General features: G+C 35.4%; 1 protein-coding gene across 1 annotated transcript; it reads right to left on the bottom strand.

Annotated features, from left to right (window-relative positions):
• Positions 1-10,239: 10,239 nt before the first annotated feature.
• Positions 10,240-13,362, bottom strand: LOC113289871 (serine/threonine-protein kinase RHS3-like). The gene is made up of 4 exons (XM_026539291.1): positions 13,127-13,362; positions 12,827-12,905; positions 11,670-12,649; positions 10,240-11,441 (listed from the first exon to the last, which is right to left on the bottom strand). Exons 2-4 carry the CDS (start codon positions 12,863-12,865, stop codon positions 10,583-10,585), a joined length of 1,878 nt encoding a protein of 625 aa, XP_026395076.1. The 5' UTR covers positions 12,866-12,905; positions 13,127-13,362; the 3' UTR covers positions 10,240-10,582.
• Between the last annotated feature and the right edge of the window lie 11,250 nt (positions 13,363-24,612).

Here is a 24,612-nt window from a genome sequence, read left to right as displayed (position 1 = left end):
ACACGCAATCGTCATGTCATGTCAATAATGAGAGTTCGGCTGAGAACATAGCATGGAAAAATACTAGGCAAATAATGCATTAATCAATAATGCTAATAAAATTCACATAATATTTGGGATTGCTGCTGCACGCGCCATTCTGGTTGAATTTTGTGTATTTATTGAATTGCTTCGAATAAATAAAGCGGAGAGGTTTTCTGCACTCATCGCTTATCAAACGGCTTTACCCTTTGCAGGATGTCAGCACATTAAATATTGGTTTTACAATTTTAGCCCTGAAATAAAATCCACCATCAACAGGATCATAAGAATGTTGTACGTCTTTTCAGGCGGCAATCTTCTTATGTGAAAATGTCTTTGTGGGATCTAAAAGATGAATGTGAAAGAGTCAAAGAGATTATTGAAAACTCTGCTCTGCATACTTCCGTTGTGAACTCTGTGATTTCATATGACAAGGTTGCAATATCAAGTTTCTGTGAGAAGTTTTACAGCGAAACCCATACATTCCAATTACCTTTTGGTGAGATGGCATTGACACCCGATGACGCAGATCAGATATTAGGGCTTCCGGTAGAAGGAAAATCCACCAATGACAAGTTCAGGAAAAGGTTTAGTTGGGAAAAAATTTATGCACTCACCGAGAAATTGTTTGGCTGGGATCAAGAGACGACGTATGGCCTTTTCGTGAAGGGAAAGAAATACCCAAAGAAATAGTTCACACTCGTTGATATTAGGGAGATGTTTGCTGGAACACTAATCAAAGAAAAAGTTGATGGTCTCTCTGATATGGAATGTCGTTATGCGGCGGATGAGTATTTTTTGTACACACTTGCGTCGGTTATATTTCCCGACGGCTAGGGTAACCGGGTGAGTGTCAACCTTCTTCAACTTTTGGATCATGTGAAGATGTGAAAAAGTAGTCTTGGGGGACTGCCATGGTAGCACATTTGAATTTTCTGTTATCAAATGCATCTCGGGAACGATCTTCTCAAGTTCATGGAAATACGGTTCTACTCCAGGTAATTGGATTGAACAAAGTTGTCTCCTCTATTTATGTTTTTTTGTTCTTTGAATATTATTATACCTATCAGATTGTTTTATTTTATTTGGTGCCAATATAAGTGTGGATTTACGATCGTTTCCTTTCATTGTTCAAAGACAATCCCGACGTCACAATCAATCCAGAATGGAACAAAACTAAACCAAGAGGGTCTCGATACTTGTACACTGGCTGTCAGGATAAGGAACAAAAGGATGCGTTATTAGAAATGCGCCAAAAATTGGACAACATCACAGCTGAAGAGGTAATCTTTGATCCTTATAAGAATTATAGGGTGAGCGCAATGGAAGATGTCGTGTATTACAATGGCCCTCTGTTTTACCCTTACGGATTTTCAATGTACAACCCGATGAGAATCATGCGTCAGCTTGGGTATATTCAAGATTCACCTGCACCGGATTATGAACCGCGATTCAAGCACAAGTTAAACAAATGTGAGTCTGACGAGTCAGACTTAGTGGTGTTTTATGAACCTGAACCTAAGACCGAGCGTTGGGATGATAGGCACAATCATGATAGCAAAATAGACGTCTCTTATTGGGAGCATGTGAATAGAGGTCATGAGTCCACGGCAGATTACTTGGAATGGTATGAACGCTTCTCTCACCCTCGGGTCATCCGAATAGATCCTCCTGGCACTCGAAGGAGCAACAAGGCATCTTCATCGGCTTCTACATCTCATACCAGAGATGATTCCACCATTCTTAAGCTTGTGGTAAGTATGTATTTTTGGTATTGTGTTATTCATAAACATACAAATATAAGTTATTTAATATGAATTGGTATTTGAATGCAAATAAAGGGAACGAATGAAGATCCTTATCAAGGCATTTTGTTGCTCGGACGACAAAGGAGAAGTGGTAGAACCTGAGAGACATCGTAAGTATGCTGATTATTGCAGTCACATTGAAAATCCATAAGCGAAGAAAATGTTTGTTGATCTGGCTAAGCAAAGTAAGAGGCCCATGAAAACCAGAGAACAAATGAGACAAGAACGTGCTCAACAGGGTGAAGCAAGTCAAGGTGGAGGAAGCCAAGGTGAGGAAATACCGGAGGAAAGAGAAGATGTTGATTCCCAAATAGCTAGTGCAAGTCAAGGTCGTCGTAAGAAAAGCCGAACATCAGCTGGTGAAGGAAGTCAGTGAGGGTAGGGAGGGCGAGATAGAGGTCGAGGCCGAGGTGGAAGTCGAGGCCAAGGTGGAGGTCGTATTCTTGAGTGAGGAGATGTTCTTATAATGCTTTGATGGACGACCCTTAATTATTGTAGACTTGAACTTATGTTTGTTTTTTTGGTTATTGTTTGATACAATTATCAATTGCTGGTTCGAATGGTTTATTAAAATATTGTCGCTTTATTTAATACGTTAGTAGTTTTAAAAAAAAATTAGTGTTCTTGTTATCAAATAATATATCTCCAAACAAATGATACCGCATAGGTGTCGTCATCTTATAATATAATAGGATGACGACTGTAAACCAATTAGTTGAAACACAACAAGACTCGTTATATGATTAATATAACATACTAACAACCCTTATTCAAAATTATCCAAAGACTCATTGTTTTTTTTTTCAAATATAGAGTCGTTACAATATATATGGAAATGGATGACGACCCTATTGAACCAAAACATCCGGGAGATCAAACAATTTTTTCTCCTCTAGAGTCGTTCCGTTATTGATATAGCAAACTAACGACCCATTGAGAAATAAATACAGAGAGAACCTATTTATTTCCATAGCTAGAGTCATTATTCTTTATATGGAAACCAATGACGACCCTAAGTTAAAAAAACATCCAGGAGATGAGCAAATTTTCTACAGTGGAGTCGTTATGTTGATCATATATCAGATTAATGACTCTATCTGTGTATTAAATCCAGAGAATACCATTTTCAGGTATATAGAGTCGTTGATATTTATATGAAAACAAATGACGACCCTAAGTTACAAAAACATCCAGGAGATGAACCAAATTTTCTATAGTAGAGTCGTTAAGTTAATCATATAGCAGAGTAGCGACTCTTGGAACCAAAACATCCGGGAAATCAACAATAAAATGCCCTCTTAGAGTCATCAATATATTATTTTATTAAAATAACGACCCTTTAAGGGAGAATCGTCATTCGTTAATCTGGTGGATTGAGGCGTTATTAGGTATATTCTATAAGTGGACGACCCAGTTTTGAAACTTTAAATTGGAACGAGAATGGACTTTGATTTCATTAAGAAAATAACATTACATCAATCTCGTATTACATAAGAGTTAATATGGGTATTCTAGAATTTGACATATCAAATGTTCGTCGATGAACCTCCTAGCACGTCGGTACAACGTGGTATATTCTTTGTGGTGAATGAACTTAGTTTCCCCATTACAAATTCTCCATAGCCCATTGAAACGTTCCAGCTGAAATTCAATGAATTGTTAAACTTTAGTATGCGAACTTCATACGATGAAACATGACGAATTACTTACTTTTTCGCTAAGAGGAGCTTTTGGATGATGTTCGTACACCATATTCCTAACTTTAACATACTCTCGCATTGAAATTTTTATGTAGTTGAATCCAAAAGCCAAGTCTTTCCACTTGCGGTTATTGGGATTCCCGGTTCGCCCGTTAAAGAACTTTTTTCATGTAGTTGAATCCAGTACAAGGGTCGTTACTATATATAACTACTGGACCTAACGACTCGAAAAGAAATTAATAATTGCTAGCTAGGATCGTCATTTCATATGACTGCATATATGACGACCCTAAGTGTTATTTTCTACAGAGAGTTTTGGTTTTAGAGTCGTCTATGTGTAAACACAACAACATAACGAATCTAACTGACCTAGCTAAAAAGGGTCGTCAATGTTTAGCACACTACCCTAATGATTTTTCATAACCTGGAAAAGTTGCAGGTTTGAGTCGTTATTGGTAGTGTCAATAAACTGACGACCTCAGTGAGTCGTTTGGGTATACACCCCGACTCTGATGACCCTTACACTGAGTTGTTCCATGGTGTGGATGATTCGACCACTTGGAGCAACAAACAGACAAATCGAAGGGTATAAGATGTTTACCTGATTTTTTTGAGCTTCGGGTTCTTCATTTTGAGGGTTAGTTCCTTCATCTCGAGCAGTGGGACCTTAATTTGCACCCTCATTTTGAGCTTCCTCTACTAACATGTCTTCATCATACATCCAATCAAAATGGGAATTCAAGATAATCTGACCATCAACACAATCATGTTTCTTATTTGAAGCTTCACCAACATCATTTTCTCCACTAGAATCACTCATTTCAAATAACCCTAACTTTTCTCCCAAAAACTCAACTCCTCCTTCTCCACAACACAAAAACACAATTTTACTTTTATCAAAAATTTATCCCTAAATTTGATTTTAATCTAAATAAACTAATTACCAACTTAATTAACTTAATTAACACTAATGATTTAGGGGTAGTTTAGGCATTTAAAAAAGTTGGGATAAGGGATAACCATCAATTGCTATTTCATGACCCTTTTTGTCCTGTAATGTGAGACCCCTAATTATTTTTTGGGACCCAATTAAACTAGGAAATTAGGCTAATAAGTGGAGGAGTTCGACGAAAAAGATAGAAAAACAAGGATGAAATAAAAAAGAAATGAATAGTTGGTAACTTTACTGATAGATGACGTGATATAAAGGGAAAAATTGGAACAATTTAAGAGGATAGGGGTACATATAGAAACTAGGTTGTCCGTGGTTCGGTTTGGTTTGGTTTCTTACCAAACCCAAGGACCAAACCAATGTTTTTTTATAAGAAACCAAAAACCCAGATCATGGTCGGTTTAGAATATTAAAAACCAGGTTTATTTGGTTTTTCAGGGTTTTTTGGTTTATTTTTTATAAACTTTCGTTTTTACCTCATAAATCAAAATTGTAAAGAAAATCATCAAAATTAAATATATTTTGAAGTATAATTTTTTTATTTATGGGTATACTCATTAAAATCATATATATATATATATATATATATATATATTATACATATATAATTCGACATTAGATACATTTTTAATTATATTTATTTTATTTATAGATATACTCATTGAAGTGAATATATATTATATTGTGATGGACACTTCGCTACATAATTATTATGGTTTTTGTCGGGTTTTTTTTTTTGGTTCTAACTCTCGGTTTCTATTTTGGTTTGGTTTTATTGGAGTTTTGGTTTTTTTGTGATATCAAACAGAAACCAACCACCTAGAATCGGTTTCTCGGGTTTTGGGTTTCTTGATTTTGGATTTTTCGGTCTCTGTTTTTTTTTGGTTTTTTTGACGGTTTGAACCAATTCGGTTCGGGTAGAAAACCGAACCATGGACAGCCCTAATAGAAACCTTTTATAGGGGTTCCAAGAAAAGAGTTTTGAGGGCTCCTAAGGATTCAAATATCCTACAATGAAGATAAGGGGATCTAATTCATAAGAAAAATACAAAAAAACCCTTTAACCTATTAAATATTGAAACCTGAAACTAACTTTTTTCTATTCCTCTCCTTTTAACGAGTCATGTTAATAGGAGGGAAATAATGGATATGATGAGGGAAATATTACGAGGAGGGAACCAAACTTACGAGGGAGGGATTGACTTATTGAAAGGGAGGTGAAATGTCCAACATCTCCTTGCAATTTTTATGCTTTAAGTTATCGACCAGCAACTCCAGTCCATTAAACGAATAAAAATCAAGAAAGAAAATTCTATCTTCTTCGCTAAAATTCTGAAGTTGCATTGCTTCTCCATGACAAGTGGTGACGGATCATGGAGGTCCGATGGATATTAGCCTCTTCATTAACCTAGAATCAAACCGCTTTGATTGAGACAATCCATTTGTTGTAGATAATTAAAAAAAAAATGTCAATATCTTCACTCCCATTAATGTTCTCCGAAAATCTAAATAATTTCCCGAAATCTTAATTATTAGAGCGATGGTCGGTTTGATTAATGATTCTGGGGCTTTCAAAATAAATATATAGTTAAGCTCTCAATGGGTACTATAGATGTTTATTTAACTATTATATCACTCTATGCAATTGATTTTGGTAACCAAATAAATTCTGCGAGTGTTGTAGTATCGAATCTGCCAATGAAACTTTAGGTTTTTGGAACGAGAACTTGAGCAGTTGAACCGCGGCGTGATGTAGAAGATGATTCAAAAGTATGATTAGGTTTGAGGGTATTGGTGGCATTTTAAAAATAATTATTTTATTTCATCTTATTTGACTCTGACCACCAGTTGACTATACTTTAACTAGTTTTTTTCCCTTCTCAAATCCATTTTTTCCTTCCTATTAACATGACTCCCTTTTAATTCTCTAATTTTCTTCTTTCCCTTCACCTCCATCGGCTATTTCTTCGATTAATTGTCAATTCTCAAAATAATTCATTATCGATTAACACCACTTAATCCACCTGCAATGATTTCAATAAGGTAAAAAATCATAAAACCCATCTCATTTCATTGGTTTTAATGCATGGATAGGCAAAATTGATCGAATTAGGGTTTTGAAAAAACAACTTCCAAACTGTCGACGGTTTGGAAGTATGAACTTCCAAACTGTTGACGGTTTGGAAGTATGAATTTACGGTTTGGTTTCCCAACCGTTGACAACCCCTACGGTTTGGTTTCCCAACCGTTGACAACCCCTACGGTTTGGTTTTCCAACCGTTGAAAACCCCTACGGTTTGGTTTCCCATCCATAAGTCATCTACGGTTTGGAATTCGTAGCTTCCAAACCATATATTCTGGGTTTAAAAATACTACGGTTCGAAAAAATCATACTTCCATACCGTAACTTATACTATGGTTGGTTCGATTGAAGTTTCCTCACCGTAGGTTAGCTTACGGTTCGAACTTGGGGGTTTTCAAAAGAAAAAATAAGTATGAGTTTTGTTAGTTTTTTCTTTTTGTGATCGTCATCTTCATCGCGACGGAGAAGAAAAAAAGAGAAAGAAGAATCATAGGTTTTTTTTATGATCATCATGTTCATCATGATTTATGAATGAAAAGAGAATGAGAAGATAATAGATTTAGTTTTTTTGTATATGATCATAATCTTCATCATGATGAAATTATGATCATCATCTTCATCATGACTTATGAATGAAAAGAGAATGAAAAGATAGTAAATTTAATTTTATAATTCATGGAGGGTATTATAGTCATTAAAAAAAAGTTGGATATGGGTTCTTGTTGATTACTATTTCATAACACGATTTTGTCATCTTGTGAGCCCTTATAACCCAATGTTTGGAGCCCCTATAATAGATTTCTATATATATTGTGTGAAAGGTAAATAAAAAGTGGGCTATTTATTTAATTTCCACGATTATTTTTGAGTAGCCTCAAAAATGCCTGGCTAAATTGGGGCCTATACTACTTAATTGGGACATATCAAATTTCCCTTCCCACACTACCAAATTACTCTGGGCACCCAAACTTCTAAAAAAATACTAATTTACCCCTACATTAATTCCTAAAACTCTCTCATATAAATTCTAATTTTTCCATTTTCAGTAAATCCAAAAACAAAAAAACCTAAACCTAAAAAACTTTCTATTTTCATTCTAATCTTTCCAAATTCTCAAAACCCTAGTTTTCATCTTCTTCTCCAACGAATCTTCGATCCACACAAGAAAAAGGTAAATCTCCATCAACCCATTCTATGATTCTTCATATCTTATTCATTTACATGTTTAAATATTCAATTTCGAAAAATCAAACTTCTGATTACACCCAGAATCGGTTTTTATTGACATATCGATTAAACCGATTCTGGGTTTTGTTTTCGGCCAAGAAGAGCATGCACAGTAATCGGTTTACATCATGATTAACATCAACCGATTCTGAGTTAGAAATGAAATTTTAAAATCCATCACCAGAATCGGTTTATATATGTAATATGTATAATCCGATTACTATAGTCTTTTCATCTTCCTTTCCACAATCGGGTTTTATACATGTACCATATAACCCGATTCTTTAGTCTCTTCAGAATTGGATTACTTATGTTTCTATATGTACCGATTTCTTACTTGATTTTTTTTTTTAATTTTTGTGTAGAATGGACTTCGGACACCTAGCATTTTACAGTCGAGAGGTAACCTTGGAGGATGTTCTGAGGAAACCACAAAGAGTGCCAGAGAGAATCCTATATAAGTTTTCTTCCGGAGGTGAGACCCGTCTTGAACAAGCCCTCGCATTGATTGACAAGCTTTCACTTGAAGAGCTTTTTGAGGTCATGAGGTTCGCTAGGATGAGGAGAAACATTATAATAGCTGAAAGGGATCGCCACCAAGAATTGGAAGGTATGTTTGAAGAAATGGCTGAATATATAGCCTGGGATGATGCAGAAGCTGCTGCTCTTGATGATGCTGCTGCTAGTGGTGCTGCTGCTGCTCCTGATGCTGGTACTGGTGGTGGTGCTGCTGCTCCTGATGCTGTTGCTGCTGCAAATGCTCCTGGTGCTCCTTAAGTTTTTAAGTTTAACTTTTAAATATCAAAACTTTAAGTTTATAATACTTGTGGTTGTTTTAAGACTTTTGAATGGTTGATGTTTGTATTTTGGATGATCTTTCTGTGGTTGATGTTTGTATTTTGGATGATCTTTATGTTGAACTTAATGCACTTAATGTTTAAACTTATTCTATCCTGGCATGCCAACAATCGGTCTACTCGATATGTCAACATAAACCGATTGTGCAAGCAATTTTTCCTGGATGCTTTTCAAGCCAGAATCAGATCACATATTAAAATATATAAACCGATTTTTTTCGGTGAAAATTCAAAATTTAATATGTCTTTAATCGGCTTACGTTGGTCGCAAGAACAACCGATTCCTTGTGGCATATCAACACAATCGGGTTTTACAGACCTTCTAAAATACCGATTATAGCAAATTATTTCACGTTTTTCAAAAAAAATTGTCGTTAGGGACTTTCTCTATAAATAGAGACCTCACCCTTGGATCCCATTTGCCCCAAAATTGATCATTTTATTCCCCTTCACTCCATATACTTCACAACTACTCATTTCATACATATACATACAAGAAATGGCATCGTTTGACTCCGCGGAAGATTTGGCAATCACCAAAGCATGGTATGCGGAAAATCGACTTAGACGTCAATCCTCTGAAAGGGAGGATTCCACAACCTTTTGGACCAGGGTCACAACAAATTTAGCCAAGAGTTTGGGAATCCTAATGCAAGAAGTGTTCAACAAGTCCATGATAGGCACCTAGTCATCGAAAATGTGATACTTGCTTTTTTAGCTCTCCAACCTCGTATTTTTAACACTCGCCCCTTCACCTAGTCCATTACACAATTTGTAAGTAATTTTGTGGTTTTTTTACCTAACCCATGTTGTTTTATCTTCCAATGAAACACCACTAACAAATGTAAGTTTGTTTTTGTATTTTTGTATCACGAAGTCTTGAAAGCGCGCTACTTGGAGGAAAAGGGGGAAGCATCGATGCAAGCTATCACTTCTTGGCAGAAAGAATCCAGGAGGATAACCCGGACTACTTGGATGCTGCATTGTCTTCGGAGGAGGAAGATTGATGGATTTAGAAGTTTTTGTATAGGTTTTGTGGGTAGACCTCTATGTAAACCCTCACGAGACTATAACTCGTCCATTAGGGTCGCCTAGGGGTTTAAAGGCTTGATGCATGTGATAAATGCATCCTACAATAATAATGCAATGAATGAAAATTGGTAATGAAAGGAAACAATCGGTTTATATATGTCATAAGTAAAATCCGATTACCAAAATCGGATTATAAACATATCAACGTTAACTGATTATAGATGTCCTCTGTTAATTTGTAAACACCAATCCAGAATCAGTTTACAAGTGAATGAACGTAAACCGATTCTGGGTACTGTTTACGGGAAAAAAAAATGTTTGATGTTTTGATGAACTCTCTAACATTAGTTAATCTCACATCCAAAACAAAATTAACCCCTAATACGATTAATTGGTGCTAATTATTCAAGGGTAAAATAGGTAGTTAGGTAATTATTTTGATAAGAGGTGGTGTGTAGGTGATTTTTAATGATCTTTTTTGTCATCTAGATGTAGGCCCAAGTGGTATAGCCCCAATCTAACCAGGCAAAAATGCCAAGTAAAAAAAAAAAGAAGGATAATTGATAACAAATGACAATAACGTATAAAAATAATCATGTACAATTACAGATTTCTCAGGAAGCATACTAAACAATGAGTTTACAACACAAAAGATGCTGGGAAAACAAAAGGGAACCACTCTACAAATCATATTCGAATGGAACTCGCATCCTCGTAACACAATCTATTTATTGCTTCTTTTCGCGTCGACAACAACGAATTGATATCCTCAAGTTTACCAAAATCTTCTTTGATAGATAATTCCTACTGCAAAACCAACATACAAATCTTAAAGTTCCTCTTGAGTCATAATGCCTTTTAGAAGCCAGTAATAAACAGCAAATACACAGAATTTGTTTCTGCTAAAAGTATTCGAAATCAAGGTATGCGGGATCTTGAGAATCACTCTTATTTGCAGAAGCACCGCCACCATTTTCAGCTGCTACCTTTTTCTCTGTATGAACTGCTTCCTTACTAGCAAACTGTGCAAAATCTACAGGTTCGGGGACGTGAGGTGGGGCTGCACTTCGAACCAGAGCCCAGTTAACTCCTTCAAAGAATGGATGTTGTTTAATCTCTGTGGCACCTCTTCGGTATGCAATTCTCTTTTGCGGGTCCTTGACAAGGAGACCACGAATAAGATCCTTGGCATTAACACTCACGTTTGGTGCGTCCGGGAATTTCAGAGGTTGGCCAACTACATTAAATAACGTTGCCCTATTTCCAGATCCCTTGAAAGGAGTTGTTCCATGTAGTAATTCGTAGAGAAAAATACCAAATGTCCACCAATCCACCGCGCTACCATGACCCTCACCACGAATTATCTCAGGAGCCAAGTATTCATGTGTCCCAACAAAAGACATGGAACGAGCATGTGTGGGCTCTGCCATCAATTCAGGAAGGGATCCACCGGCAAAGAGACCGAAATCTGATTTAGATTTACGACTCTTCTTTGGTAGGATACGAGGGAAGAAGCTTGATGGCTGGATACAACCATGCACTGCAAATTCGCTATCGAGTATGCCACCAGTAGTGCTTACATTCACAGATGATGACTTGACCAGCGTTGGGCTGCTGGAGCAACGTAACGAAAGGTCGAAGTCAGAGAGCATTATATGTCCTTCCTCCCTCACAAGTACATTTTCTGGCTTCAAATCTCTATACACGATCCCAAGCATGTGTAGATATTCTAGTGCCAGCAATATCTCTGAAGCATAGAACCTGTCATGAATAAATCAAAGGGGTGGGGTGATTAACAAATCCAGATACAAGACAAACTGGATGGGTAAAACACATCACACGAAATATACTATTATTTTATTACTCCAATGTTATTATTACTTGTTGGGAAATATTTATTGATTGCCAAATAGGTTCAACTCTACCCAACCTAAAGAAGAAGTGATGCAAATGAAGAACCATTTTATGAAACAAAGAATATTTATTTACCTTGCTGCATGCTCGCTAAAGTATTTGTTTGGCTGTTTCTGTCGAAGAGAATGTAGATTTCCACCACTGCAAAACTCCATGACCAGACAATAGAATTTATCTGTCTCGAAATAGGAATACAAAGTAGGCAAGAAAGGGTGATCAAGTAGCCCAAGAATCTCTCGTTCTGTCTGTGCTCGAAGTAGCTTGTTTCTACTAACAAGGGAGGCCTTATCCATTACTTTCATGGCAAAGAATGCATTAGTTCCTCTGAGTTCAACAAGATAAACACTTCCGATGTCACCATATCCAAGGCGCTTGAGAAGCCGGAAATGGCTTAAACCAAGAGGTGATTCTCTAGCATTAGCAAGTTGTATGGCGTCCCAGCGACCATCACCACCAGTGTGGGGCTTGAAAGGTGCACTAGAATCTAAGCTGTTGCTACGAGAATTGTTTGACATGTCACTTTGACTAGTGACAGTGTCGTTCACTTTCAACTCCCCTGACTTTTTGTTGGTCGATGCTGCTGCTGATGTTGTTTCTGAATGTATAACTGTTTTCTGATTAGTAGATGAGTTGATACCATTATCTGCAATTGCACTATTTCCTTTTGGATCACCTGGTTGTTGGTTACCTGTTAAATCCATACCGTTTTTTAACGCTGGATCTCCTTTTACGTGTTCGGGCGACGACCTATTGCTATTATCAGTTGATGATGAATTCCCTGAATTCAATTCCATATTCTTATAATCACTAGATGGGTCACTACTTGTTGAATTTATATTGCCCTGGAGAGTATAATCACCTTCCTTCCATTCAGTCTGCTCGACGTATGCTGAGCTCATACTGTTTTTAGAGAATGAATCCGTTCTTCTTGAGTCAAATGGTGGTAGACTAGCTGCACTCATGCTACCTTTCGGAATTTGATCCATTCTCTTTGGTTCTCTAGGATTCCTTCTTTTCGGTTCACATGGTGCCTTTTCGGATTGATTGCTGCTAATCTGCATTGCAAGTTTTGTCACAGAAAAGGCATGAACGAGCTTAGGGGATTACAGCTAATAATATTGAAACAACTTCAAAGCACCAAGAAAGAAACAAAAATGATTATAATTGCAGCAACCTCTTTGACAGAAAAAGTAGATGCAAAGAGCAATCGCACCAAATTAAAACAGTTGTACCTCATTTGTCTCCTGCTTCTTACTAGGCTTTGACGCCATTGAGGAACAACGCTTGCTAACCCTTCAAGATTAATAATACCTGATCCATTCATACAAAAATAATCATTAGGTTTGACGTTAAATTTCACCATCCAATAAATCATCTAAAACATACTGTAAATACATAGAGAATGTAACCACGAAATGCAATTTACACCACTTGAACGCGTCGACTAACTTGAAGCTACAATAACGTCATGCATTTTCCTATCTAGCTTAGATGAAACTTCAAACTCAACAAAAATGTATAGAAGGACGAACCCGTAACAATAGAATTTGCAGCGAATCAACCTGAAATTATTTCAGTTCTATTATTATCCATCAATCAACATTAAATGTGTTTATCTTTAGGACTTGAATCCTATATTAGATGATTAGAAGAAAAATGGTGTAATGGGGTTTTGACAAGATTGAGGGTGTTCTAATTCTGAACCCATCTTCTTCAGATTTTTCTGGAGATTGTTTTTTGTTTTTGTTTTTAATGGTATTAGAGATTTCCTATGGTTGAGAGGGAAAACCGTTGTAGAGAGAAAATGAAGAGAAATAAAATGAGATTTTTTTTAGAGAGAGAGAAAGAGAAAGAAACGGTCTTCCAAAGGGAGGGAGATACAAATGGATGACCGTTTATTACTGTTTCAGCCTTGTTGGTTGGTGTGTATAAACATTCTTTGTCACACATTATATAATGTGAAAAATACTAGAACCCCTATTATATGGGTTCAATATATACAAGCCCCACAAAATGGATCCTCCACTATCAACTCCATATTTTTTTTTTTATTATTTTTAGGCTCATAATTTTTATTTTGAGGGACAAATTTTCAATTATTCCGGATTGCTGAAGTCAGCATCTTTTTTGATAAATCAAAAAATACCAAAACTAACCTCCACTATTTACAGTCGTTTTATACACAAAAAGAAACAGAAAATCAAATCAGATTCTATTTTTACTCTCTCATCTCTCTGCTCTCTGGAGATTTGTTCTGCATTATATCAAATCTTCTAAACTCGAGACTAAATTTCTTGTTTTGTATGTTCATTTTTTTGAAAGTTTACAGGATGTGTAACTTCTAGTTACACTAGACATATGTGTAACTGGAAGATACACATCCTGTATATGCATATGTTACTAGCTGATTTTTTTGTGTTTCATGATTTCCTTGTGTAACTAGCCGAGTGTTTATATCCTTGTGTTTTCTTTTTTTGAAGGTGGCGTGTATACGGTTTCCCATGTGCTCATGCTCTTGCAGCCATACGGAAGATTAAACGTGAGGCTATTGATTTCATTTCACCTTATTTTACGAGCGACTAATTTAGGAAGACTTATCAGCATTGCATCCGGCCAATTCCCAACTACAACAGGCCTGTTGATATTGATGAAGACAACACCATCAACCCTCCTATCGTAAAGAAACAACCAGGTAGACCCCCAGGAAAAAGGATTATTAGTAAACATGAAAAGAAGGTAAAGAGGAAAGTTCATTGCAGCAATTGCAAGGAAACAGGTCACAGCAGGGCAAGTTGCAAGAATCCTCCGAAGTACACACCCTCCTAGCTCTAAGCCGAAGAAGTTCATTTCTGCAAGTAATGATTTTATGTGTGGATTCTTATTTGACTTGGACTATTTGTTTTATAGTTTTCTTCATTTTGGTTCGCATGGACCAAACTTTTTTATGATTCTGCAACGTTTGATTATTTGCAAGGATCATTTATTCAAATTTTATATTTTTGTGAGTTCACATGCGAAATGTGTTTCTATTCCCAGTGTGTGTCTTTTGAACACAGAAGGGAAATGCATGTGTAACTTTGGCTTACACTTCCAAAATATGGATGTGTAACTATTACTTACACATTATATGGATAATGTAACTCCAGTTTACACTCTAAAATATGGATGTGTAACCAGAAACGAACGCATGTGTAACTTCAGTTTACACTGTTGTGAACGCATGTGTAACATTAGCTTACACATTATAAATGCATGTGTAAACTCAGGTTACACCTTAAGTAACTTTCCATTTCCTTAACTTCTGAGCAGTGATCAGATGTTTGTGTAACTTCAGTTTACACTCAAAAATATGCACGCGTAACTTCAGTTTACACTCAAAAATATGCATGTGTAACATTAGTTTACACATTATAAATGCATGTGTAAACTCAGGTTACACCTTAAGTAACTTTCCCTTTTGCAATCATGTAACTTTAGTTTTAAGAATACATTATAACAACTATTATTAAATTTTTCCAACAACAAAAGATAGATAACTTTCTATTTAATTAAAGAACTACTATCTGGCAAAGTATAGGAGTTTTAACTTGTTTTGCAAACATAATAGTATCGAATTTTTTCAATCCAACGAAATGTTTTTACAATAATGTTTAATGATCCCTACTGTCTGCATCTGAAATAATCTTATATAGTATGCTTGCTCTCATCCAACCCACCTTTCGAACCGTTTCCTTATGCATGTGTGTGCCTACGCGAGATGATTGTTGTTCAAATGTTGTATTCTTCATTCCACACTTCATGTAATAGCATATAAATAACAGACAATCAGGATATGAACCTTGTTTAGGAGAGTGGGCAGTTTTGGCCTTCAGACTCAAATCAAGAAAAATCCGGTAGTTCAGTGCTTGACTTATTTCAGCTGCATAAATCTTAGCTTGATCAAAGTGAACTTTCCTGACGTGCGCATCGCTTAACGAGTTCCTGTGGGACCAACCTGCACTGCTAGTAAGGTCATACTCGAGTAGTGAAAAATGGGTCTTGTTGTTACTCATGATTGCGAATATTTTGACTGGTTGGATATCACGATATTCTTTAGCAAGCTTTGTAATCCAGAATCTGTTGAATTCATTCCTATCACTTAGAAAAGATTCCTGCATAAACAGAAAGAAAAAGAATGAACGTTATAAATGCATATTGTATAAGCATGTGTAACTCTCAGTTACTTAACCTTTTTTGAATCTACATACAAGAAGATTTTAAATTTTCCGAAGTACTTACATATGCTTTTGTGGAGAGGAATATCGTTTTTTAATACTTAGGATTTGAGTTCATCTTTTTCCTCAACCTGCTAGTATAAAAATCAATGAATTCTGATTCCAAGTACATCTTTGTTGGTTAGTTGAAGCAGAAGTTCTCCACTTATAAAAAACATCGGGCTACCATCATCTTTCAATTCCATCCAAGCAATGTCTCTGCATTAAAAATAAGAAACATTTAAACCGCATAACAGAATCCAAGTAGTTAAAAAAAATATTAACATAACAATCTTAACTTAAACACCATAACAGAATCAATAAGTTATATCTACTTACGGTTTGCGATGTGTACTGAAGTATTCAAGCACTCTCTGCTTTTGATCTCCTTTCAGGGTTTCAATAATCTGAGAACCTTTTACATCGTTCCGCGTTGTACCATCATCCTCTTCAGCATCTATGACTACAGTTTCTTCTACTTCTGGGACTGCATCCATTGTTTCTTCAATAACACCACCTTTACTCTTCTTTGGTTGTCTTTCATACTTTTGGAGATCTTGTTTCTCAACTTTTTTTCTCCTCAGCCAGCGTTGTTGTATGATTAGAGGTTGGCTTTGTTCATTCACAACTCCCTTGACTAGTTCTCCGACAGGTAATGGAGTATTGTCTAGGCCAAGGCTAAAAGTAGTTGGATTACTACTCAGTTGAGTTTGAGCTGTGCAACAACAAAAATATGGATAATCATTAAAAAACTTTCATGATTGTGTAAACTAAAGTTACACTAGCATAGGTGTTACTAAGATACTAAAAGTGCAAAAAATAGTCTAATATCAAAGTGTGTAATGTGTATAACTTTAAGTTACACATGCATATACAATGTGTATATTGAAGCTACACATGCCTTTTATAATGTGTAACTAGAAGTTACACATTCATTATAAACAAAAACGGAAATTTTTTATAAGAAGTTTCAAAAGGAAGATGGTTTACCACTGGATGTAGGTTCTGCATTCTCCATCTCTGCGGGTCCATGTTCATAAATTCCTTCAGCTTGATTAATGTCGCTGAAAACTGCATCTATCTTTTCAGTTACATCCATCGTATCACCTTGGTCAGGTTGTGTTTGCTGAGTCGTAGCAGTTATCACCAAGGAATCATCAACCTGTGTTGAAGCAAAACTGTCATCAAAAGTTGAAGGTGTTTCCATAGTTGGAGCAGTCATAACCAAACTGTCATCAACAGTTGCAGGTGTCTCTTCAATGATATTTGCATCATCACCTGCGGCTCAACCACTACACTTCCTTCTGCATCTTTCTTTTGCGCCTTATCAGTAATATGTGTCTCTTCATCATCTTTCTTCTGCGCCTCATCAGCAGCATGCGTCTCTTCATCAGATTTCTTCTGCGCCTCATCATCGACAACATCTGCAGGATTGGGCTTTTTCTTACCAGTGGGATTCTTTTTTGGAGGAGCCTTGCATGTTGTCACACTCTTCATACTCGAACTGTATGTCCTGAGTGTTGTTTTGCGCCCCTCTGCAGCAGTTTGAGCTTGCATAATTTTTTGGCGTATTTCCAGCTTCTAGAATGATACATGGAACTGCACAAGTATTGAAATGAAAAACTTTATTTATTTAGGAAACTGATGATGATGTTAATTTTTTTTTAAAAAATTTCAAGAATTATATATCATGTGTAATCGACAGCTACACATGCATATGACTTGGATACCTAGCATGTGTAATTTTTTGGTTGAAAATTTTGTTCATTTTAGAATGTGTAACTCCATGTTACACATGCATATGACTTGGATACCTATCATGTGTAACTAGTGTAACCAGAAGTTGCACATGCATATAGCATGTGTAACTAGGGATTACACATCCATATGATCTGTGTACTCAACAATTACTAAGTCTAATTTTGTACCTTAGTGTCAATTAATTTGGTACCTCTACACATGTCAACTAATATATCATTATCACTATCAAATTAAAGCATATTAAAAATGAACAAGTTACTTACATTCATCATGGAAGGAAGTTTCTGTCTCATCTTTTTCTTTCTCTTGCTCAGTCTCTTTCTTGGACTCTTCTTCTTCATGCTCAGTAGTAGCTCCATGCTCAGTACCTCCATGTCCTTGATGTATAATCTCTTCCTGATTCTCAGTACCTCCATGTCCTTGTCCACCATCTCCTCTTTGCATATACTCTTCATGGGTCACATCGTAAGGTTGAATTCCCATTGCTAGCATAATCTCGCAAGCTAAAATGTGGTTGTCAATGACGTTCTCATCTTTCATCTCTGCTCTGGCAATTTTATGCACTGCATCGAACACTTTTTGCTTTTCTTGAAGTTGTTCTTTTAGTTGTCCATTCTCAATGGTTTTCTCTTTCAGACACATTTGCAGGCTGTCCTTGCTTGGTACCACGGTTGATATGCTAAGATGCTTTTCAAGCTGTGAAAACTCAGCCACAAAGCTGGCAGTTGGTTGCAATTAACAGATGGAGAGGTTAAAAAGAGATAGCAAAAACATATGAACAATCTAAATATACAAATTTTCAGTTGTATGTGTAACTTAAAGTTACATAAGCACATTTATTTGTGTAACCTATACTTACACATATAAAATGAATTCACTGGTGTTATCTTTGCATGTGTAACTATAAGTTACACAAGCACATTTAAATGTGTAACTTATAGCTACACATGACAATTTTGATTACATCCAACTTAAATCTAAATTATATTACCATAAATTTACAAAACATAAACCAACTAATATATGAAACTTACCGAAAACTTTGTCATGTCTGTTCTAGAAATGTAATCAGAAACCTGGTATAGATCCCACCTCCCAACCCTTGGGATATCTTCTTCGTGGTTCTCAACTTTCGGGATTAAGCTTTCTGGTGCGTGTTCAGCAAACAGTAACTGCAACATATAAAATTTACTTAGTCGATTGAACCAAAATATCCTGAACGTAACACTAAAACTGCTGGAATAGAAATTATACACAAGATTTTACCAGTAGGTAGTGCACACAAGCCTTCACATTTTCCAAGCAATTAATATTATCATGAATCTCTTCAAACAAGTGCTCGTGTATTAAATCAATCCAAGACACCTTGAACACCATCTCATATGTTTCAACGATACTAAGATATTTCACGTTCACTCCATTAGCATTTACGTCGCCAAAAACTAATACACAACAAAGATAAAAACCTATCAAACAAACTAGATCCTTCTCATTAACTTTCTTTCTTTTCCCAGTTTTTCTCCTTTTGGTTATAAGTTGTTTTATCTTCTCTAAAATGTTTGTCTTAGTCACTGTTGTCTGATGTTTTGTTTGCTTGATATCAGTGAACAACTTCTTGTATAAAACATTGTCAATCATATCACGATGAGAGAAGTACTTTGTTATCTTTTGACCCTTTCTACTTCCAATCCTTTGCATGCAAAATATACCACCCAGCTTTGCCGGTGTAGATTCTATAAACTTATCATCACCAAACTTGAACGAACACGGTGTATCACAGTCCATATAAAAGTAGTTCAAAAGCTTCAAGACGCCGTGTTTGTTGGTACTGATTTGTCTTGTTGTACTTGGTACAGTTGGATTATATTCATCGTAATACATCATTACAAGCTTACCATAAGCAGCTCTCCTAAGATATTTCTGAGCCCTATCAGTCAGTCCTATAGGTTTTATCACCTTTACCAAATACTTAACGTCATTCAACGATTGCATTAATTTTACTGTACACATGACAGACAAAAATAGTATGAGTCAGTATGTTGTGTACTTATCAAATACACTCCTTTATAACTGCAAAATGAAAATCATGTCACAAACTATGTGTATTTTCCAAGTACACAAACTGAATCATTCTATTCTGTGTTGTGTAACCTTAACTTACACATGCATATGAAGGATTACAAACGTCATTTTTTGATGTGTAACTATTATTTACAAACATAATACATTCATAGGTTATATTTTGCATGTGTAACTTTTAGTTAGATAGGCAATTGGCAAATCAGTGATGATATTCTGCATGTGTAACTTCTAGTTACACAGTCAATTGGCAAGTTAGTGGTTAGATTTTCAATGTGTAACTTATAGTTACACATGCACCTTTTTGTAAAGTTACACATTCACATGCATTATATATGATCAAAACATGAGATTCTAAATGTGTAAATTATTGTTACACATCCCCTTGGCAAGTCAGTTGTGAGATTTTGAATTTGTAACTTATAGTTATATAGGCTCATTTGTATGTGTAACTCCAAGTTACACACCCGAGTTACACACTCAATATACAAACCACAATAAATTCAGTGGGTAGATTTTGAATGTGTAACTTAAAGTTACACAGGCTATATCACAAAAGAATGTTTCACTAACGTTATATCATCATAAAACATACACCTCAATAATAAATGGCATCTTAAAGGGAAAGAATCATAATACCTGTTATTGCAGGATCTTCTTCAGGGAGATTCCTTCTTCCTCTCAGCATTTGAATATAAATTAGTTGATTATCACCTGAATCTGAATCTACAGTGCGATTTTTAAGAATATAGATCAGTTGATTTCAAATCATGAAACCTAAATCAGTCAATCTTAGTTGCGAAACCCTAATTTTCAAAAATAATCACAAAATCAAGAGATTTTTGAAATCAAAACATCAATCATGATGAATCGAAACATGTGAAAGCAGAAATCGAAACCTAAAACCAGAGAGTAACAGATTGATAACAGAAGAGAGAAAACTGACCTTTCTTCCTTCTTTTTTCTCAGCAAACAGATCGATAAACTACTGTATCTTCCTAGGTTTTTTGGTTCTTTTTTTTTGGCTGGAAGATTTAAACAAGAAGAAGAAGGAGAAAATATTAAATTCCCAATCAACAAAATGAGTAATGGTGTGAAAATTAGGAGAAAATGAAAATCAGAATTACATAACCGAGTGATTTCAACAGATGCAAACCTCTCTTTCTTCTGCTTGTTCTTCTTTCTTCGCCTTCTTCTTCTTTCTTCTGTTTCTTCTTCTTTCTAGGGTTTTTGGATCTGGAAGTTTTCGGTTTTGAATTTCTTTTCTCTCTGCAACTCTCTCTCTCTCTCTCCAAAACAGTCGAATGTGGTGGTTGTGAGGAAAAAGGTAGGTCTGGTCATATAAATACAAAAGGTTAATTTGGTCATTTCGACTTCTATTAAAAATTATGTTAATTTGGGGTCTGGTTTTAAAATTTTTTTAATTAGGGGCCTCATATTATGGGTTATCCATGGGTTGGGCCTTAACCTAATTTTACCTTATATAATAGGATAGCACGTTTGATTTTGGTCGAAGTGAACCGAATAGCATTCCATTGAGAGTTGAGATTCACTTTGTTTTGCGAGTCTACAAAAGAATCAGGGATTATTTCTTGGCCTTTTTTCCGGCCATCCAGATTGTCTGGTTTTAGCCCATTAACTTTCGTCTTCCACTAACAACGACAACATATTCGCCACCACCATGGCACCATCACCTTATCGCCTCCACCAACTTAAATGGCAGTTAATGCCAACCGCGACATAACAAACTATATTTACTAAGGCTTGGTTTGGTATCGTTGCGGATTTTCTAAAAGCATTTTTCTGCTGTGTAATGCTGTAGTGTGTTGTGAGAAAAAAAATAATTACTATCAAAGTATGTTTGGTAAAATATTAATTTAAAGTTAAAGCTGATTAAAAAAAGCTATCAAAGTGTGTTTGGTAAAATATCAGATTCAACAATTGTTGTAGTAGTAAATGACAAAAACATACATATCTCTGTAAATAGATTTATTCAATTTTATTGTATTTAAAAAATAATAAAAATTTTACTATTATTTTTTTTAATTATTAGATAAAGAGTATTACATGAAATGGTTGGAAGCCTAATAAGCTAAGAGCTTCTCCAACGGAATGTGTGTGAAGAAAAAAGTCTTTATCCACATATGATACACAACATTTTTTACAAAAAATCATCTCCAACCCATTGATGTGAGGATGATGTGGCAAAAAAAATGTTAGACATCCTCTAGGTCAACCTCTAATTTTAGGCATTCACTTAGAGGATGTCTTCCCATCCTAGTCACATTTTTATTAATAAAAATCATTAAAAACAAAAAAGGAAATAATTTAATCAATTATATACCTACAAATAAGTAAAAAGATGATACAACATTTTATGGATTGGAGACAAAATTTATTTTGTCCTAATATTTAGGATTTTATACCTAGAGGATGTCTTAAAAGTGATGCCACATATGAAAGATCCACAATCACCATTGGAGAAGCTCTAAGCTCCAACAACATACTACTACATTAATTGAACATGTCGTTGTTCTAGCCTACCATGGGTAACCTAGCTAAGGGAGACGAAACGGGGCGGGGGGGGGGGGGGGGGGGGGGGGGGGGCTGAGATTGTGTCACAAGGGGGGCAAACTAACTCTACCTTCCATGTTTATTTCTGCAATATTACGCACCCTGGGACCTCCTGGAACGCATGAAACTTTGGTGAACAGGGATGACCAGCTGAACTAGATACCCGTTTTCTTTTATATAAATTATTTTTTAGACGAACTATATATAATATTAAATTTACTAATTGCCACTATTATTCTGATTGTTAAAAAGAAAATTTTTACTTATCCACTTTTTAGTACATATATAAATTTCAAACAAAAAATGAAACTAAAATTAAGTAATTATTTAATATTTTTTTTTATTTTTATTATTGACAAATTAAATGAAATGGTATTTAAAATAGTTTGAAAATAATCAATAATAATATTTAAAGAATAAAATGTAAGAAATAAAAAATAGATTGTATATAAATATAAGGGTAAGTTTTGTCATTTATAGATTGTAAAAATGGTGGGATGTAATGGAGTATCAGGGGCGGGCAAGTTATGTTTTCTTCAGAAAATTGCAAAACTTAAAGCACTTTATGAAGTTATGGAGTCAACATGAATTTTGTTCTTGCAAGAGACAGAAGAAGGAATTGACAGAAAAGATTGCAACTTTTGATTTAATGGAGGAAACTAATCCACTGAATGAGATCCAGTTTCAAGATAGAATGAATTGATTGTTGTTTAAAGCTGAAGAACATTAAACCTATGGAGGCTAGGAAGTGGTTTATTAGAGCTAAACCGAATGATTTTAAGTGGGGAGATTAAAATGCTGGATATTTTCATAGAATTGCAAGTGCCAGGAGAAAGAGAAACACAATTGCAAAATTAGAAATTGATGGGGAGGAATGCTTTGAACAAGAAGTCATTAAGTTGGAGATGAGAAGTTATTACTCAAATTTGTTTGTTGAACAAAATGATTTCTCTTTTACTCTTGATAACTTGGATTTTCCTTGCTTGAATAATGTAGAGAAGGATTGTATGGAGAAGGAGTTTTCAGAGGAGGAGGTGTATGCAATGATCAAGCACTTTGGCACAAATAAATCTCCAGGTCCAGATGGATTCTCAATGGAGTTTTATAAAACTTGTTGGCATATAATCAAGAAGGATTTCATGAAGCTTATGGAGGAATTTTACAGGTGGGAGTGTGGATTGGAGATTAAATTGTTCTTTTTTGTCTTTAAAAAGAAGATTCTTGTGCTCCAAAGAATTTTAGACCCTTAAGTTTGTTATGCAGTGCTTATAAGATCCTTTCGAAAGTACTTGCTAATAGACTTAAAACTGTGATGCCTAAATTGGTTTCTGACTTTCAAGGAGTTTCATTAAGAACATACATGTATTGGATGGGGTGTTGATTGCAAGTGATTGTATATATATAAGATTGAAGCAGAAGAAGCCTGAAGTCTTGTGCAAAGTTGATATGGAGAAGGCTTTTGATCACATTAAGTGGAAAACTTTAATTTGCATTCTGGAAAAACATGGGCTTGGCAGGAGATGGATTTCATGGATTAAATGGTGCATTTCTTCAACTAATATATCTGTTTTAGTTAATGGGAGTTCAACTGAGAAATTTAAGCCCTCAAAATGATTGAGGCAAGGTGATTCTTTATCACCTTTATTATTTTTGTTACTGGTGGAAGTTTTATCCAAGTTAGTGAATGATGTTGTTAATAGAGGACAGATTCATGGGTTTCAAGTAATGGAGAAAGGTTTGGTGATTTCTCACTTACTGTTTGCAGATGATACTCTGCTATTTATTAATGCAGATGTGGAGGAGATGATGAAACTTCTTATTATCCTTAATACTTTTGAAATGCTTACAGGGTTACAGTTAAATTTGGAGAAGAGTTCTTTGATTAATGTTGGTGCTGATGAGATAATTCAATACCTGGCAATGAAGTTAGGATGTAAAGTGGAACAACTTCCTATAAAATACTTGGGATTACCATTAGGAGCTACCTCTTAAAATGTCTCAATATGGGAGGAGGTGGTTCAGAGAATGCAGGAGAAATTGGAAACTTGGAAGAAGAAATATTTAAACAAAGCAGGGAGGCTGGTGTTGATAAGGAGTTGTCTTGCTAGTCTACCCATTTACTTTTTATCTCTTATACATATGCCAACAAGTATAGAACCGAAGATTACTCAGTTAATGAGGAATTTTCTTTGGGATGCAAAAGAAGATAAGAGGAAAATGTGTTTGGTTGGCTGACAAAGATTTGTAAGTCAAGAAAGTTGGGAGGATTGGGTGTTAAAAGTTTAGATTAACTAGTAAGTATTTGAAGGCAAAATGGGTGTGGAGATATGCTAAGGAGAAGAAAGCTCTTT

The sequence above is a fragment of the Papaver somniferum genome, chromosome 6, assembly GCF_003573695.1.
Source record: "Papaver somniferum cultivar HN1 chromosome 6, ASM357369v1, whole genome shotgun sequence".
In the NCBI taxonomy this organism is placed as follows: Eukaryota; Viridiplantae; Streptophyta; class Magnoliopsida; order Ranunculales; family Papaveraceae; genus Papaver; species Papaver somniferum.
Note: the sequence above shows the minus strand (reverse complement) of the source record. Positions and strands in the feature narration are given on the sequence as shown.

Excerpts from the sequence above, each read along its gene's own strand:
- LOC113289871 (XM_026539291.1), bottom strand. The coding sequence starts at position 12,865 with ATGGCGTCAAAGCCTAGTAAGAAGCAGGAGACAAATGAG. Across the intron at positions 12,650-12,826 it reads AGAAGCAGGAGACAAATGAG|ATTAGCAGCAATCAATCCGA; the intron begins GTACAACTGTTT and ends CTTGCAATGCAG. Across the intron at positions 11,442-11,669 it reads TTTAGCGAGCATGCAGCAAG|GTTCTATGCTTCAGAGATAT; the intron begins GTAAATAAATAT and ends TATTCATGACAG.